This window comes from Pan troglodytes, chromosome 9 (assembly GCF_028858775.2).
Source record: "Pan troglodytes isolate AG18354 chromosome 9, NHGRI_mPanTro3-v2.0_pri, whole genome shotgun sequence".
In the NCBI taxonomy this organism is placed as follows: domain Eukaryota; kingdom Metazoa; phylum Chordata; class Mammalia; order Primates; family Hominidae; genus Pan; species Pan troglodytes.
In genome coordinates, this window is record NC_072407.2 from 112,678,608 (window position 1) to 112,698,584 (window position 19,977).

The window sequence follows — 19,977 nt, forward strand, 5'->3', positions numbered from 1 at the left end:
TCCTCAAAAAGACTTGCATATGACTGCTTATAACAGCATTATTCATAACAGTAAAAAAGTGGCAACATCATCAATGCCAATCAACTGATGAATGGGTAAACAAAATGTGGTATATCTATACAATGAAATATTACTTGGCAACAAAAAGAAATGAAGTATTGATACATGCTACAACATGAGTGAACCTTGAAAACATTATACTAATTGAAACAAACCATTACAAAAACCATATATTATATGATTTCATTTATATAAAGTGCCCAGAACAAGCAAATCTATAGAGACTTAAAGATTTGTGCTTGCCTAGAGTTTGGGGAGACAGCAGAATTGGGAGATGATAGCTAAGGGGGTTCAGTGTTTCTTTCTGAGGTAATGAAAATATTCTAAAATTGACTGTGGTGATGAATGTACAATTCTATGACTACATTAAAAGCCGCTGAACATAACTTTAGGTGGGTGAATTGTATGGTATGCAAATTGATTTGGTTAATACCAAAGAAACCTAACTACCAAATTACTAAACCACTGGGCTCCAGCCCAGCAAACTGGTCCTTAGCCATAAGTTATAATTTTCTTATCACAATCATCTGAAATATATGAAAAAGGAAAATTTTTTTATCCCATTTTTTTTTGTACAAAAAGTTTCAGTGGCTCTCCATTTGAGTTCTTCAGAGATCTGAGGAATTTGCCCACCTGCTTACTGTTTTAATTAACATTTTAAAAAAATTCTAGATTCATGTTCATGAGCATGTGCATGTTTGTTACATCGGTATATTGTGTACTGGTGAGGATTGGGCTTCTAGCATACTCATTACCCAAATAGTGAACATTGTATCTGATAGGTAGTTTTTCAACTCTTGCCACCTTACCACCCACCTCCCTTTTGGAGTCTCCAGTGTTTATTATTTCCATCTTTATGTCCATTTGTATCCATTGTTAGATCCCACTTATTAGTGAGAATATGTGGTATTTAATTTTCTGTTCTGAGTTAGTTCATTTAGGATAATGGCCTCTAGGCTCCACCCATGTTGCTGCAAAGAAAATTATTTCATTCTTTTTTATGGCTGCATAGTATTCCATGGTGTATATATACCACATTTTATTTATTCAGTTAACTGTTGATGGACACTTGGATTGGCTCCATGACTTTGCTATTGTGAGTAGTGCTATGATGAACATAGAAATGCAGGTGTCTTTTTCTGTTTAGATGTCTTTATAACATAATGATTTCTTTTCCTTTGTGTAGATACCCAGTAGTGGGATTGCAGGATTGAATGGTATTTATATTTTTAGTTGTTTGATAAATCTCCATATTGTTTACCATAGATATTGAACTAATTTACATTCCCATCAATATTGTATGTTTCCTTTTCTCCACATCCATGCCAACTTTTTTTTTTGACTTTTTATTAATAGCCATTCTGATGGGTGTAAGATAATATCTCATTGTAGTTTTAATTAGCATTTCTCTGATTAGTGATTTTTGAGCATTTTTTCATGTGCTTTTTGCCACTTGCTTTTCTTCTTTTTAGAAATATCTGTTCATGTCCTTTGCCCATTTTTTAATGGAGCTGTTTTTTTCTTGTCGAGTTCTTTCAGTTCCTTGTAAGTTCTGGATACTAGTCCTTTGTCAGAGGCACAATTTGTGAATATTTTCTCCCACTCTGTAGGTTGTCTGTTTACTCTTATTATTTCTTTTGCTTTGCAGACGCTGTTTAGTTTAATTAAATCCCATTTGTCTATTTTTATGTTGCATTTGCATTTGTCTAGTTTCATTCTTCTGCATGTGGCTAGCCAATTTTCCCAGCACAATTTATTGAATAGGATGTCCTTTCCCCATTGTTTATTTTTGTTGGCTTTGTTGAAGATCAGTTGGTTGTAGGTATATGGCTTTATTTCTGGGTTCTCTATTCTGCTCCATTGATCTGTATGTCTATTTTTATACCAGGACCATGCTGTTTTAGTTGCCACAGCCTTGTAGTATAATTTGAAGTCAGGCAATATGATGTCTCTGGATATGTTCTGTTTGCTTAGGATGGCTTTGGCTATTTGGGCTCTTTTTTTGGTTCCATATGAACTTTAGGATTTTTTTCCTAATTGTGTGAAAAATGAAATTGGTAATTTGATAGAGACTGCACTGACTCTGTAGATTGCCTTGAATAGTATGGGCATTTTAATGATACTGATTTTTCCAGTCTATGAGCATGGGATGTTTTTCCATTTGTGTCATCTACGATTTCTTTCATCAGCCTATTTTGTTAAGGGTTTTTATCACGAAGGGTGTTGGATTTTACTGAATGCCTTTTCTGCATCTATTAAGATGACTGTATGGTTTTTGTTTTTAGTTCTGTGTATGTGGCAAAACACACTTATTGATTTGTGGATGTTGAACCATCATTGCATCCCTGGGATAAAACACACTTGATCATGATAAACTATCTTCTTCATGTGCTATTGGATTCGGTTTGCTAGTATTTTGTGGAGGATTTCTGCATCTACGTTCATCAGAGATATTAGCCTATAGTTTTTGTTTTCTGTTGTGTCCTTCTCTGATTTTGGTATCAGGGAGATACTGGTTTCATAGAACGAGTTAGGAAATAATCCCTCCTCATTGGTTTTTTAGAAGTTTCGGTAAGATTGAATACCAGTTCTTTGTATGTTTGATAAAATTCAACTGTGAATCTGTCTGGTCCTGGGCTTTTGTTGTTCTTGGAAGATTTTTACTACTGATTCAATTTCATTACTCATTATTGGTCTGTTCAGGACTTCTATTTCTTGCTGGCTCAATCATGCAGGGTTTTATATTTCCAGGAATTTATCCATCTCCTCTAGATTTTCTAGTTTATACGCAAAGAGGTGTTCACAGTAGTCTGTGATGATCTTTTGTATCTCTATGTTATCAATTGTAATATCACCTTTATCATTTCTGGTTGTACTTATTTGAATTTTCTCTTTCTTCTTGGTTAATTTAGCCAGCAGTCTGTCATTTTTGTGTATCCTTTCAAATAACCAACTTTTTGTTTCACTGATCCTTTATATCTTTTTTTGTCTCATTCTCATTTACTTCTGCTTTAATCTTTGTTCTTTCTTTTTTTGTGCTAGCTTTGGGTTCCAATTGGTCTTATTTTTCTAGTTCCTTGAGGTGTGACATCAGGTTGTAAATTTAAGATCTTTCTATCTTTTTGGTGTAGACATTTAAAGTTATAAACTTTCCTCTTAGTTCTACTTTTGCTGTATCCCTGAGGTTTTGATATGTTGCCTATTTTCATTTGTTTTGAAAATGTTTTTGATTTCTTAATTTCACTGTTTACCCAAAGGTCACTCAGGAGCAAGGTGTTTAGTTTCCATGTAGTGTGTGTTTATGAGAGTTCCTCTTGGTCTTGATTTCTAATTTTACTCCACTGTGGTCCGAGAAGATACTTGATATGATTTTGATTTTTTGGAATTTATTGAGACTTCTTTAATGGCCAAGCATATGGTCGATAATGGAGAATGCTCCATGCAGAGTGAGAAGAATGTATATTCTGTGGTCGGCTAGAATGTTCTGTAAATGTTTGTTAGGTCCATTTGGTCTACAGTTCAGTTTAAGCCCAGAGTTTCTTTGTTGATTTTCTGCCTTGATGATCTGTCCAGTGATATCAGTGGGGTGTCGAAGTCCCCCACTATTACTGTATTACTATCAATGTTTTCTTAGGTGTAGTAGTATTTGTTTTATGAATCTGGGTGTTCTGGTGTTAGGTGCATATATATTTAAGATAGTTAAATCTTCTTGTATTGAACATTTAATTATTATATAATGCTCATTTGTCTTTTCTATTGTTGGTTTAAAGCCTGTTTTATCTGATATGAGGATGGCTACTCCTGCTCACTTTTGTTTTCCATTTACATGACATATCTTTTCTTACCCACTTACTTCCTGTCTATTGTGATTTGCCACCATTCCTCCCCTATTCCTCCAGTGTCCTCCTTAGGGTTTTCACATAGTAAATTCTCAATAGTTGTGTATTAAGTGAATGAATTAACATATCCAATATCTGAGATTTTAAGGTAGTAATACAAGTGTGCCTATGTAGAAAAATGAAGTTGTAAATAGGTAACTGAAGAAAAAAACTTTTGTTGTTTTATTTTCAATAACAATGCAGAAAACACTTTTTAAATAAAAACCTGTATGTAGGCTCTCACTGGAATTTTAACTTCATGACAGCCAAAGATATAGTACTATTTTTGGAACCTCTAAATCACTCTGAATCTGCTCATTATTAGTTCTCACAGAGATTAAAGAAAAACAAAGCATATCAAAAGGAAGGAACAGGATGAAAGATTAAAGTTGGAGGTGAACTGCAATTTTTCATGCTTTGTTTTGTTCCAGTCACTTTATGAGGAAAAAAAATCAAGCATTTCAGTTGAATTATGGATGCTGAAGTCACTTTCAAGCATTTAAAATAAGCATAGTATTAAAATAAGGGCACTGGGAAAGCTTTTATAGAACTCTAAATTTTCAAGGCTAGAAAAAATAAGTAATCAAATTAACAAATTAGCTTATTCAAACTTGACTATTAATTCTTTTGTGGCTAGTCTGTGCAATTTCGTGAGCATTAAAGTATTTCTTGTCTTCCCTACATGCCTGTAGCATTTACTTGTGGAGATGTATCCAAGCCACTGAACAATTATACTTCAAAGACACTGGCTCTGTAAGGGAAAAAGAGAATTACTTTCTTTTTTCTTTCTTTTTTATTTTATTTATTATTATTATACTTTAAGTTTTAGGGTACATGTGCACAATGTGCAGGTTAGTTACATATGTATACATGTGCCATGCTGGTACACTGCACCCACTAACTTGTCATCTAGCATTAGGTATATCTCCCAATGCTATCCCTCCCCGCTCCCCCGACCCCACAACAGTCCCCAGAGTGTGATGTTCCCCTTCCTGTGTCCATGTGATCTCATTGTTCAATTCCCACCTATGAGTGAGAATATGCGGTGTTTGGTTTTTTGTTCTTGCGACAGTTTACTGAGAATGATGATTTCCAATTTCATCCATGTCCCTACAAAGGACATGAACTCATCATTTTTTATGGCTGCATAGTATTCCATGGTGTATATGTGCCACATTTTCTTAATCCAGTCTATCATTGTTGGACATTTGGGTTGGTTCCAAGTCTTTGCTATTGTGAATAATGCCACAATAAACATACGTGTGCATGTGTCTTTATAGCAGCATGATTTATAGTCCTTTGGGTACATACCCAGTAATGGGATGGCTGGGTCAAATGGTATTTCTAGTTCTAGATCCCTGAGGAATCGCCACACTGACTTCCACAATGGTTGAACTAGTTTACAGTCCCACCAACAGTGTAAAAGTGTTCCTATTTCTCCACATCCTATCCAGCACCTGTTGTTTCCTGACTTTTTAATGATTGCCATTCTAACTGGTGTGAGATGGTATCTCATTGTGGTTTTGATTTGCATTTCTCTGATGGCCAGTGATGGTGAGCATTTTTTCATGTGTTTTTTGGCTGCATAAATGTCTTCTTTTGAGAAGTGTCTGTTCATGTCCTTTGCCCACTTCCTGATGCGGTTGTTTGTTTTTTTCTTGTAAATTTGTTTGAGTTCATTGTAGATTCTGGATATTAGCCCTTTGTCAGATGAGTAGGTTGCAAAAATTTTCTCCCATTTTGTAGGTTGCCTGTTCACTCTGATGGTAGTTTCTTTTGCTGTGCAGAAGCTCTTTAGTTTAATTAAATCCCATTTGTCAATTTTGGCTTTTGTTGCCATTGCTTTTGGTGTTTTAGACATGAAGTCCTTGCCCATGCCTATGTCCTGAATGGTAATGCCCAGGTTTTCTTCTAGGGTTTTTATGGTTTTAGGTCTAACATGTAAGTCTTTAATCCATCTTGAATTGATTTTTGTATAAGGTGTAAGGAAGGGATCCAGTTTCAGCTTTCTACATATGGCTAGCCAGTTTTCCCAGCACCATTTATTAAATAGGGAATCCTTTCCCCATTGCTTGTTTTTCTCAGGTTTGTCAAAGATCAGATAGTTGTAGATATGCGGCATTATTTCTGAGTGCTCTGTTCTGTTCCATTGATCTATATCTCTGTTTTGGTACCAGTACCATGCTGTTTTGGTAACTGTAGCCTTGTAGTATAGTTTGAAGTCAGGTAATGTGATGTCTCCAGCTTTGTTCTTTTGGCTTAGGATTGACTTGGCGATGCGGGCTCTTTTTTGGTTCCATACGAACTTTAAAAGACCAATATCCTTGATGAACACTGATGTAAAAATCCTCAATAAAATACTGGCAAACCGAATCCAGCAGCACATCAAAAAGCTTATCCACCATGATCAAGTGGGCTTCATCCCTGGGATGCAAGGCTGGTTCAGTATACGCAAATCAATAAATGTAATCCAGCATATAAACAGAACCAAAGACAAAAACCACATGATTATCTCAATAGATGTAGAAAAGGCCTTTGACAAAATTCAACAACCCTTCATGCTAAAAACTCTCAATAAATTAGGAATTGATGAGATGTATCTCAAAATAATAAGAGCTATCTATGACAAACCCACAGCCAATATCATACTGAATGGGCAAAAACTGGAAGCATTCACTTTGAAAACTGGCACAAGACAGGGATGCCCTCTATCACCACTCCTGTTCAACATAGTGTTGGAAGTTCTGGCCAGGGCAATTAGGCAGGAGAAGGAAATAAAGGGTATTCAATTAGGAAAAGAGGAAGTCAAATTGTCCCTGTTTGCAGATGACATGATTGTATATCTAGAAAACTCCATTGTCTCACCCCAAAATCTCCTTAAGCTGATAAGCAACTTCAGCAGTCTCAGGATACAAAATCAATGTGCGAAAATCACAAGCATTCCTATACACCAATAACAGACGAATAGAGAGCCAAATCATGAGTGAACTCCCATTCACAATTGCTTCAAAGAGAATAAAATACCTAGGAATCCAACTTATGAGGGATGTGAAGGACCTCTTCAAGGAGAACTATAAACCACTGCTCAACGAAATAAAAGAGGACACAAACAAATGGAAGAACATTCCATGCTCATGGGTAGGAAGAATCAATATCATGAAAATGGCCATACTGCCCAAGGTAATTTACAGATTCAATGCCATCCCCATCAAGCTACCAATGACTTTCTTCACAGAATAGGAGAATTACTTTTAACCTTGCACCTTGCTTCTGGGTCCTGCTATCACAGCAAGGTTTTGACCACTAGGTAAGCTGAAGCTTCCTGCTATTGTCAGTTTGGTCTGTGAAAAATATGATCTTCTATTTACCCATAAATCATCCCAACCAGGACCACTTTAAACATTTAGCTAAAATAAATGTAATTACAGTACAGACTACTGTAAATGAATATATGTTCCTTTCTGAAGAAAGAATTGATTTTACTTTCCAGCTCTTTCCTCTTTCCGAAGGACTATTACCATGTTGAAATACAACAATAAACATGATAATCTATGTAATGCAGAAGAATGGGCACTAGGCTAGGAGACACTGGACCTTAATTCTGGACCCTAGTTCTACCACTTAATTTCTCAGATTTTCTCTAAAATGGACACAATACCTGCCCTACTCACTATATATATATATATTCATTCATATATATGGATTCATTCATATATATTCATTCATACATATGGATGAAAGTCCTCTGAAATGAAAAACACTGTGATAATGTAACAGACAGTAAACTTTAAAGTGGTTAAGTGCTGTATATAAATAAATATAAGGATATTAGAATTTCCCTTATACATTATTCTTTGTTTCCTTGCCTCCATCCCCACACATGCAGGATTCTGGAGCATCACTATGGGTCTTCACGTTGGCTAGATTTTTTTTCTTTGGCAAAGCTACAAGTTTCAACCTTTGGTCATGATCATCTTTAAGTAGCACCCTGGAGTAGGTAGAGTCAATCACCAATGTTCTCTGCCTAATAGTTTCTTACAGGGCAGGGCTCCACTACACTTTTCACATAATGTTCCATACAAAATGATATTTGTACATCCATAACACTCTATGATAAACAAAGGGGCACCTGGCTCCCCAGTATCCATCCACTCGCCTGAAGGCCAAGAGGCTAATTGTCAGACACAACCGCAACAGTTGGGAAGCTTTGCCTTACGGTAGCCCCTCATTGTCTTCAACACAGAGGGGAAAAGTACTGTGATCAAATTCTAAAACCATAATGGTAAAAATCAGACAGACTATATCAAATGAGAATAAAAAGCAGATCCACGTCTATCTAGATTCAGACATAGTGTTACCTGGTGATGGCTATTGTTAAAGCTGAGGTTCAAAAGAGTGAATGTAGGGATAGGAGAGGAAATAAAAACATTCTCCTAGGTGTAAATTAGGACTCAGGTAAATAAGGAAAGCAAAAGGCCACAGAGCAGCTGCGTTTTCCAGATCTTTGATATGTGAGCTGATGTGGGGCACACATACATTCCATTTTCAGAGTCCACACACAAGTGACCAGACATCCAAAAACAAGTTTTACATTTCAGTTGTGTCATGTGACAGGTGTCTGTCAAAATTAGGTCAAGGCTGCTCTCAGCACACCACTGACCTACAGTGCTGATGAGGTTATTTCTGCTGTCAGTTAGATGTTTCTACCATAAACTTGTCCTAGATAAAGAAAATAAGACTGAAACAAAATATAATATAAACTGGGCTGTATTGCCTACAAGCCTCATTATTGATGGTTGACCGAAGGCAATCATCTCTGCTACCCTTCCAGCCTCACATTGTGGCAGAGTCTCCCGTAAGTAAATAAAAACTAAAGATCAACTCTATCCGAGTTTGTTTCAGAAAACTGTTGTAGTTGCCACTACCAAATTGAGCATTCTCTCTGCAGCCTTTCTGCACACATCAGGACCTCTAGAATCCCTGTGATCCTAAACACTTGAAGTACCAACAGAACAGGCGAGCAACTTTCCCTTCACTTAAAGTTTACTTTAAAGGTTTATACCAAATGCTCTGAAGACATGAGGGGTATGAGTAATAAAACTCCATTGAATCATAAAAATATATATTTCCTCAAAGCACTCTGCATATTATGAGTATACAAGTGTTATGTACACACATATAACTTTGATATTATATACCTATTTTTGTGACACTTTATAATGTATTTTAGTGGCAATTTAAGTTGAAATCTAGTATATTTTCAGCTACAGACACCTTCTAGGAAGGCAAGTTTTACAATTACATATTTTTGTTAAGTTGTATGTAGTCCCATAAAGCATAACATGCCTTTACTTTGAAAAGAATAGCCACCAAGTCCTGGATGGAAAGGTAAGAATTGTGAAAGAATTCAGTCTTCTAAGTTATTGATTGGAGAGGATTTCATTTCTGTAGGTACCATCAGTTTTCTCAGCTCTCCCCCATCCACTGAACATGCTCCACCTTTTGTCCTGCCGCCCTTTTGCCAAATCATAACCTGGGAGAATGCTGAAGGCATAGAGGGTGATAAATTGCTTCATGACAATCTTCACCTTAGAACTAAAAGCAACAACTGCACTAACTATTTAGGTATCTATGACTTGTGAACTTTCAGTCTATGAATTCCAACTGCCTATTTTAACTTCGGGGACTCAATCTTCAAAATTAATAATTACTTTTTACACATGTATAAGAAGATTATCCTTAACTTTTATTTTATAAAACTATAATTTATTGTAGTCTATGAACTTTAAAGTCACAAAAATTAATTTTTCTTCTGCCATGGTAAAATGCACTATGTAATCACATTTTAAGTGAGCATAACTATGGACACAAAGTTTTTTCCTCCAGACTCAGTGGAGCAGTGATATAAAAGTTAACTGAGTTGAGAGAGTTTCAACTGGGTTTCCACATGATTTTCCAGTGGAATCATCTGAGGCTTAGGATTCAGTGCACCCACACATAACTTTGAAATACACTCTTCTGAGTTTGTCTGGAGAATACGCTAAGCTTTCCAATAGCAAGCAAGGCTGAGGTATCAGCATAGAGATTAGGCCTGGCTAAGAGCTCTTGAAGTACATCTGCCTTATACAAAACATCTGAAAATGTCAGACACCAAGGCATAAAAATCACCAAAGTAATTAGACCAGTGATTGTGTCATTGATTGTCACTATAAGTCAATGTTTACCTAATATTTACCTAATGGTAGCAGTGAACATAACATTCAATGGTAGACAGAGAGGGTAGAAATGCCACTCTCCAAAGAATGTATACTCTTTTTTTCAATTGAGAAAAGGCCCTCGACTGTACTTTTCTCAGCTGGTTATATATAATTTAAACCTACTCTCCCCTGTATCTTATTTTACAAACAATAACAAATGCAGTGATAGTCTCGTTGAAAAGAGAAATGGAGTTGGAAGAACTGGATTCAAATTCCAGTTTTGCCACTTACTACACTGTAGCCTTGACATGGTTCGGTTCCTTCTTTAGGAAAAAATTAACACCTACCTCATATAATTGATGTGTTTTGAATATAGTTAAGCATTCACTTAAAGAGGTTTTTAAATTTTCTTTATTCTTCTATAAGTTATAGCCAACCCTTGTATTTTTATTCAAGTTCCTCCTCATGATATTTGATATTTATGGCTTCCAATGATGACTGCTTTAAAGGATGGTATGCATTCATATGCATGTACATGTTCTGATGTTACATTTTTTAAACTCAACTCCTTTTGTTGCTTTACACCTACTCTCACATGGCAAGATATACTAATAACTCCTGCACTTTTGCAAAGTGTTTCCATTTACCTTTCATGACCCATAAAAACCAACCTTGTGAGAGGTGCAGGATAGGGGTCATTACCCCATTTTGCGTACAAAGAAACAAAGCCCAATCAGAAGTTCAGAGGTCACATGAGGGATAACAGAGGCCATTCCTGATTAATCTAATTTTATTTTTATAATTCTAGGACCCTCCGTGCCAACACAATCTCACGTATCTGATTTCATGCAATTCATTTTGTGAGTAACACCAGATAAGAATTGAGTAGGATACTAGTTTAACTATGGGCATAATATTTTTCTCAGTATTGAAGAGTAAAACTAAAGCTTACTCACTAAGATGTTTAATTCAAGCCCCAGTATAAGACACACACATGGTCCAAGTTAGCCCTTGGGGGTGTTCTACCATGAGGTGTTATAAACAGATTTGGACCCAGAGAATTAGAAAGGAAAGGCAGAATGAAGTTTACAACAGCAGCTGCTACATTTAAAAATGTTAGAGCTATTTTAAAATTATTTTCCCTTGCCTGGCTTTCTGGGCCTATAAGTCTCTTTTCCCCCATTCCAACACTCATCCTATTTAAAGATTTTTCAATTAGCATATGAAACCAAAAGGTCAGAGTATTTGAGTCTGATACAAATCATTCCTAACTAAAATGATTCTAATATGTGCTTCCACTTCATTAAAACTATTCCGTGAAAATGTGGATATCCTCAAGGATGTATTATTCCAGAATAACTTAAAGTATTATCTATGCTTTATCTATGTGCTATTACATTTTAGAATTCAATTTTTAGGAATTACTGTACAAATTTATTGTATATTCTTTGGAAGTGCCTCAGTGATGGAAAAATCTTTGTCTTCTGAGAGTGGATTTGATTTTTGGAAACAATGAAATCCTCTGACTAGTGAGTAAAAGTGAGTGATCTAGCTAGGCAATTCTGCTTGAGATTAAAATAATAAATGTGGCTATAAAATAAAGAGACTGACTTCATTTACAGCATCTACATGCTAGCTCCTCAAACATACCTACCTCAGGACCTTTGAACTTAATGCTCCCACTTCTTTTTATAGCATGGTCTTTTTAAGCCATAAGAGAGTTAAGGGACACTTAAAAAAGGCCTTCCCTGAACACCCTAATGCAGAATGATCTAACTCAACAACCACATTTGTCTAATTCGGGGTTATGTTTGTTCCTTTAATAACGGTTATCACCATTTATTCATTTTTTTTGTTTTTTTTTTTTTGTCTCTTCCTCTGACCCATGCTGTCCAATACAGTAGCCACTAGACACATGTGGCTCTTTAGATTTAAATTCAAGTTGATTATAATTAAGAAGCTTACAGAAAAAAAAATGACAAATTGTATTTCACCAAAAATAAGAACTTCCGTTCTTTTGAAAGATACTCTTAAGAAAGTAAAAAGACAAGTCACAGACTGGGAGAAAACACAATTAAAATTGGGCAAAATATTTAGACACTTCACCAAAGATAACATATGGATGAAAAATAAGCACATGAAAAGATGCTCAACATCACTAATCATTGAGGAAATGCAAATCAAAACCATTAGATACCACTTTACATCCATTAAGATGACTGTAATCAAAAAGGCAGATAATAATAAGTACTGGTGAAAATTTGGAGTAGGTGGACTCATATGCACTGCCAGGGGGAATATAAAACCACTTTGGAAAAAACAATTGGACAGATTCTTAAAAAGTTTAATATATACCTAAAATATGACCCAGCTATTCCACACCTAAGTATTTACTCCCCCAAAATGAAGTCCATGCAAAGACTTATACACGAATGTTCACAGCAGTTTTATTTGTGATAGCCTAAAACTGGAGATAATCCAAATGCCCATCAACAGATGAATGGATAAATAAATTGTAGTCTAGTCACATGATGGAATGCTGCTCAGCAATGAAATGAACTATCGATACATGCAAAACCATGGATAAACCTCAAAGTAATTGTATTGAATGAAACAAGCCAGACAAAAAAAGAATATAAAGTATGATTACATTTACAAAAAATCTTTGGAAATGTGAATTAACCTACAGTGACAGAAAACAGATTAGTGGTTGCCTGGGAATGGGGAGGGAATTAAGGAATTAGAAAGGGACATGAGGAAACTTTGGGGGATGACGAATATATTCCTTAGCTAAACTGTGGAGATGGTTTCACAAGCGTATATATATGTCAAAACTATTAAATTTATATACTTTAAATATGTGCAGTTTATTCTATATCAATTATATTTCAATGAAGCTGTTAAAAAATGTTTAGTTTCTCAGTCATGCCAGCCACATTTCAAGAGCTCAATAGCTACATGTAGCTAGTGGCTACTGAATGGACACTGTAGATAAAGGAGTTCCATCATTACACAATGTACCACTCAGTGGCACTTCTCCCCTAATTAGGAGAGAGGAAACTACACCACAGAGACTCACCACTTGTTTCTCTAAACGAAGTTTTATTACAACACAGCTATGCCCATTCATTTCTTCATTGTCTATGGCTGCTTTAGCACTATAATGGCAGAACTGAGTAGCCTGTAACAAAGGGCCTACAAACCTTAAATATTTAGTATCTGGTCCTTTAAATAAAGGTTTGCTGACCCTGCTCTGAGCCATAAATTCTGAGGACGGGGCCATATCTGCCCTGTTCACTGCTGTACATAACCCAACTAATATTTACGGAAAATCTAATATATAGCAGACACTATTCTAGGTGCTGGAGAGGCAGCCTTAAGCAATACAGATAAGGTCCCTATTATCATAGTTTTCAATCTGGTGACGGATGTGGGTAACAGATAACAAGCGAGTAAATAAGAAAATATCAGGCCAGGATGAATGCTAAGATGACAATAAAGCAGAAGGTATAGAGAATGACTGAGAAGCACTTCCACTTAGGTAGTCAATGGCAGGCCTCTGCTAGAACCTACGATCTGACAATAATATGAAAGTCAAGACTGCAAAGACCTGGGGCTGAAGCACAGAGAAACACCACCAAGGCCTCAAAATAAGAATGAATTTGATGACTTGAAATATGAAGAGGAAGAAGGCCCATGTGGTTGGAGAATACACAAACAAGGGGGGGATGCATAGATGAGGTGGCAGAAGTAGACAGGGCCAAGAAAAAGGGGTCTGAATTTTATTATAAATGGATGAAAAGCCACTGCAGGATTTTAAGCAGGTAAGCAACATGATTAATTTACATTTTAAAAGATTATTCTGGTGCTAAGTGGTGACTGGATCAAAGAAGGGCAAGAAAGGTGTTAGGCAAGTTAAGACATTTCTGCAAAGGTACAAGTGAGAGATGGCGGCTTGGCTTGGACTACACTGGCAACAGTGGAGATGAAGTGGAGAAATTCAAGACACGTTCGGATTGACAGTAGCTTCCCTGATGGATTGGTTGGTGCAGAGAGAGGAAATGAGTTGAAAACGAATCCTAGATTTTTGGCTTGAACAACTGGGACACAAAGGTATGAATTACAGATATAGGGATATTGCAAACAGTAAGTGCTAACATTTATTAAATGTCTATTATATGTCATTATTCACTGAATTTCACATTTAATCTTCCCAACGATGTTGGAAAGGTAGGTACTGGTTTGTTAATGTGTGAACCTGTTAAGTTTCATAACAAACGACAGCATCTTAAGGATGGTGGCTATGACAAGTAAAAAGAATGTGGGAAAAGAGCGAAGCAACCCTTCATTTATTGGACAAGTATTACTTGATAAATGATAATAAAGCTCCTCTTTAATGCTTCCTCCCTTTGGCAGTGTTATACCCTTAGTAAAAAAAAAAAAAAAAAAAGGAAAAAATTGTTCAGAAAAATAAATCTTTGATTTTCTTCCAATTCCTTACGTTTACAAAAATAAAATGCTTTAAGTTTTAAAATTTATGTCAGTAAATGTAGGGCTAGCCTGATAAATTCACGTTTTATTTGGGAAGACTTGACTACACACACACACACTCCCTCCATCTCCGAAGGGGAAAAGCGACAAGGACAAACCGCAGCCTCAATACATCAAAGGCTGAGCCGGCACTACAGCCCATACATCATCAAGTTCACGGACACCCCTAGATGGCTCCGTGACACGGTCAAGGTCCTTGGGAACTCCCACACATTTCTATACTCGGCACACCGATCACCTCTCTTCAACTGACCTCTAGCCAACCTAAGATCCTGGTGGGAAGATTTATGAAAGGCAGTAAAATCAAGACAAGCAGGGAACCTGCGTAACCCCTTTAAGTCTCTAATGAAACAAATGCAATCCCTTAAGATATTTCTTAAGGAAAAGCTAGAAGATGCCTCTAATCGCAACTTGTTTCCAGAAAAGCTGGAAGGGCACCACTAAGACAAGGAAAAAAAAAAAAGGCAAAATATCGGAACGTCTTATGCTGGAAGCGGGGGTGGGGAGGCGGGGGACAGGCAGACAGGGCTAGAAACACCCAAATCAATTCCTCAGGGAGCGAAACGGCAGAGGCCAGCAGCCCGCGGCCCACGTGCACTTGCTCAGGGAACCGTTCCAGCGAAACCTGACCCGGATCGGAATCCTCCCGCAGCACAGCGGCCGTGTTTATCGGAATGGAACGCTACAAGTTGTCACCTGCATCCCTCTCCCAGCTTTGACAGGGAACACGCGCTGCCCCCACGCCCACACCGACACCCTGATCCCTATCCAGCCCGGCCAGAGTCCCAGGGGCCGGGGGACCAGTGCAGGGAGAAGGTCCCCCACCTTAGCCCTCAGGACCCCCAACCACAGCCCACCCGCCCCCACCCTGCTCGGTTCTAGGCCCAGCCGAACCTACATGTCCCCGTAGTGTCGAGCGTTATCATCCACAGTCGCCCCTCAAACTGTGACCCCCACCTGGGAGACCCGGAATCATCCAGGACCCTAGTGTGGGGGGCAGTACTCCCCATATCTGCCCCCCGTAAACTGCCATGGAGCAGCCGCGCCTCGGCGGGCAGGTGAGGGGGCCGAGCCCACCAGCGCCGCAGCCCCGCTGCCTACCTTCTTCAGCGCCGGCTGCCGCTCCCGGGCAGACATCGCCGGCCCTGACTTCGGGGCTGACACCGCCAAAGGGCAGTCAGTGCTCGCCCAGGCCACTTCGGGGGACCCAGGGGCACGGCGAGCGGTCGGGGAAAGGCGATCGCCCACTCCAGCCCGCGCGCCTCGACTGAGGGAGGAGCCGGGCTGCAGAACCGGCGGCGGATGGAGACGGGAGGGAGGCTGCGGGGTCGCTCGGGGAGAGACTAAGGCTCTAGAAACGGAGAAGCGGGCGCTCTGCGGGAGGCGGCGGCGGTGCCGCCGGCCGTCAAGGGCGGGAAGTGTTCTGGGACTCTCATTAGGGGCCGCGAGCCTCGAGCGTCAAATTCCCGCGGCGTCCGCCTAGCGCGCTGCTGTGGCGGGCGCGGAGGGCGCGCGCCGGCAGTGGGGGCTGCGGCGGCGGAGGGCACGGGCCTCCGCTCAGCGTCCTCACCTTCTTGGTGCCGCTACCTCCCGCGAGCCGAGACACTCCTGTCAGGGAAGAGGAGCGCCCCGGCTGTCCCCCTAGAGTCTCCTGCTGGGGGGACATCGCTTCCATGAAGAAAATCTTCAAACAAATCCCAGCCCAGGAGGAGGCTACACGATCATGTCCGCGGGCTGCCGGCCGGAGGGGCGAGGACGCGCGGGCCGAGGCGCGGCTGCCGTGCTCAGGCAGGGAGCCGTGCTCAGGCAGGGAGCCGAGCTCCGGGTGCTCGCCGCGCGCCTCCCGTCGGGGCCATGTACCTCCGCCTGCGCTCGACACCGCGGGCTGGAGGCGAGTGCAGCGGAGACAGCCCGTCAGCGCCGCGGCCCGCCCCGCCTCGGGCCCGCCCCCTCCGCTCCGGGCGCCCTGCGCCGGGGCCCGCCCCCGCAGCCCTCCTCAGCCCTCCTCCAGCCTGGGCCCTCCTAGCCTCGTCCCAGCCTGCGGCGCGCCTGGCGGGCGTCTCTCTATATATGTTAGCACACCGGCCACCGGCTGACCTTTTCGGTCTGTGACTCCGCGTGGGTGCAGCCCGCAGGAGCTCATCGGCCTGTGTTACGCACGGGGGCCTCTAGTGCACGGACACGCGCCTCTCCCGCCACCTGCCCACTCCCACCAGACCCCATCCCTTCCCGCGCCGTGCCCGCGGCGGAAGGCGCCCCTGCAGCGCGTGCATCCGCGGAGCGGTGGCGACCTCAGCCTGAGCAGAGGAGTTGCAGTGATTCCTGCCTCGCTTTCAGCGGACTGCGGAGGGAATCCCCCACCCCACTGGGGATAGGGTGGCACGTCGCAGAGTGTCGCAGCTGTACAAATTTGGAAGCCCACAGCATCGCCTGACCTCTTGTGCAATCCCGAACGCTAGCCTGTTCCGGTAACCCTGAGTGGGCTTCTGCAGCCGGTCATGTCAGCGGCCCCTGCACATTTGCACCCGCGGTTTCCGCTGTCTGCAGGCTGCAGAGACGGGGGCATTCCAAACGTGAAAGCGCAATGAAGGAAAATGCAGACAGAGCGAGGACGCCGAAATTTGGCTAAGCTATTGAGAAGGCTACAATATGTGGAAGTGTTTATCAGATATCTGCGCCGAGAGCATAACTTCCTGTCAGCCCAAATAGTGGCAAAAATATTTTAAAGGCCAAAGAATAATCAGAGGGAGAGGATTTGGAGCTGACCCGCGTTGAGCTGAGTGTTGCTGCACTTTGCGGGGCTGGTTGACTGGTACGGATGATTCGGTAGATGGCATTCTTCCCTTAGAGTCAGGACTAGAGAAGCAGTGGCGGATTAGTGAGGAAGGACACCACGCTATGATATTAGGTTGTGGAAGGGGTTTGCTTTGCTTTTGTGGTAAGAAGAAAAAAATCGAGGTTCCTGCCAGGTTAGGCTGTTATTAGGACAGGTTGTAGAAGAATAGGGCTCTGGCCGGCTCTGTTCCAAGGAAGGGATGCTGTCCAACACACACTCGCGCACGCACACATCACCACCATGCCCAGGAATGGTTTATTGTGGAAATAATAGGGGGAAAATGTTCCAGCCCGTTTTAAGCCTTGTCCACCTCACATTGTTTAAAGTAGGCTTACATAGGCTTTATAAATCACACACACGTATAAATCACACACACGTATAAATCACATGTATGATTTGTAAATCATCTATTATTGTGTTTATGTATGTGTGCATATACACACACAGTTTTTCATGGCTACTCTCTTTTTGCAGCTGAGACCCATGTGCAGCGACAGGACTTTGTCCCCAACATAGAGTTTGTCATGAATTCTACACGCAGAGGGCTTTGCAGTTCCTTTCATTCCTTGCTGAAATCATCCACTTACAACTCGTTAGCCTCTTTTGGTTCCTATCATAAATGCACGCTCCCAATTTTCCTTACTCTGTTTTATTTCGATAACACTTATCTCCTTCTAATATATCATGTAATTTACTTAGTATGTTTAGTGTTTATTATCTATATCTCAGAGAAATGCAAGCTTCCAGAGGGCAGGAATCTTTTGTGGGCTTTTGTTGTTGTTGTTGTTGTTGTTATTGTTGTTCTTTGTCGTATACCAAGTGCTTGAAGCAGTGTCTGGTGCAATAAATGTTCGTTTGCTAAGGGAATTAATGAGGCATACAAGGGTTATGAGATAGATCTTAGAAGGGCCAGACTGGTAGAGTTGGTTGTTTCACTCAGAGTGTCCCATGTTTCTGTTTGTGATCTTCTTTTTTGCACAGGTTTGATCTGTGATCAATACTACATGTTCCAAATCAAAGTAGTATTTTACTGCAGATTTGGAAAACTCACTCTTACTTCTTAATTTTTAAGTGCTTTTACTTCAAAACCCATTAGTTTTGGTTTGCATAGAAAACTGTCCCATACCTAAAGAAAACTGACTTTGCTCAGATTAATGCTATCACCAGAATCGTGTTTTAAGAACACAAATTTGATCACATCACTCCCCTGATTAAACCCTTCTTTGGCTCCTTGTGTTTACAGAATAAATTTCAAATGCCATAGTATGATATGCAAGACTGCCTATAAACAGACATCCTTGCCTCCACTTATTTCTCTTGTCATTAATTGCTCCTCTTCAACTCTCACCCTATTCCCTGTCACATTGAATTCGCCAAGAAGTCACCTTCCAAGAACTCGCCTTGCCTTCTCACATCTTTGTGACTTTGAACCTGCTGTTTGCATTGTTTGGGAAGTTTTCCTTCTATATTTCCAACCCCTATTACTTTACACTTAAATATCTAATACTTGGTGCATAGTAAATGCCCAGTAAATATTTGTTGAGGAAATAAATCTCCCAGATTTGAATCAATAATTACCTTAGAAAAATCTTCCTGACTTTATTTCTCCTTATCTAGCTACCTCCACACACCAACCATACACATGGGGCATCCACTGTAGGTAACATTTATTGATTGCTTACTTAATGCCAGTGAGTACCTGTAGGTAACAGGTAACATTTATTGAGTGCTCACTTAATGCCAGACACTGTTCTAAGCATTTTACACACATTAATTTAGTTATATCTTTATAATCTATGAGGTAGCTTCTTTTACTACCCCATTTTATAGATGAGAAAACCAAGCCACAAGGATATTAAGTAATATGCTCAAACAGCTAGTAAGTAGTCTTGCCGAGCTTAGAACATGGGAAGTCTGCTTCAGAACCTGTGTTCTTAGCCACGTGGCCAACTGCCTCTCCTGTGTGTATTTCTTTGTCTTTATAACACATATTACATTATACCATTACCATCTGTTTTACTTGCCTTGAAATACAAGATCGTATTTTGTCTTTTCTTCTTTATGCCAGGCACACAAGTATGCTCTCAATGAATTTTTTTTCAATGTCTTACCTTTGAAAGAATGGATGCAATATTAGAAACAACCATCTTCATCTCCATTATTATGCTGTACAGTTTAAGGAAGATACTCTGATGGGAAAGAAACAATTCTGGACTATTCACTAGACTGTGAAACTATTTTCCATGCACTAGGAATGTTATGTTGTAGAAAAGGGTGGTGCCAGAAAACAAAAATGATAAGACAGTTAAGGGAGTGTGATGACCTATGTCTGACAAAAGCAGAAAGTATCCAGAATATTTCGAAACAAATCTTAAAGCAAACTACTAGGAATAGCAACACTTAACAGCTGGGAAATGCCAATAGCAGACCTTTAGCAGAAACTAAGAATGAAACC

The 19,977-nt window shown here is 40.0% G+C and overlaps 1 protein-coding gene across 5 annotated transcripts in view; it reads right to left on the minus strand.

The window, feature by feature from the left end:
* ARHGAP20 (Rho GTPase activating protein 20) overlaps positions 1–16,852 on the minus strand; it is a 134,909-nt gene extending 118,057 nt beyond the window's left edge. Inside the window, exon 1 of one of the 5 annotated variants that reach the window (XM_063784498.1) lies at positions 16,784–16,852. Coding sequence is in view for 4 of the 5 variants with exons in the window: in XM_009424136.5 (XP_009422411.1) it covers positions 16,257–16,361 (105 nt within the window). In the remaining variant the exon portion in view is untranslated. Of the gene's footprint in view, positions 1–15,787; positions 16,626–16,783 lie in introns of those variants that run through there. The other 4 variants (XM_063784496.1, XM_009424136.5, XM_009424137.5 and 1 more) reach the window with 4 other exon arrangements.
* Positions 16,853–19,977: the final 3,125 nt, after the last annotated feature.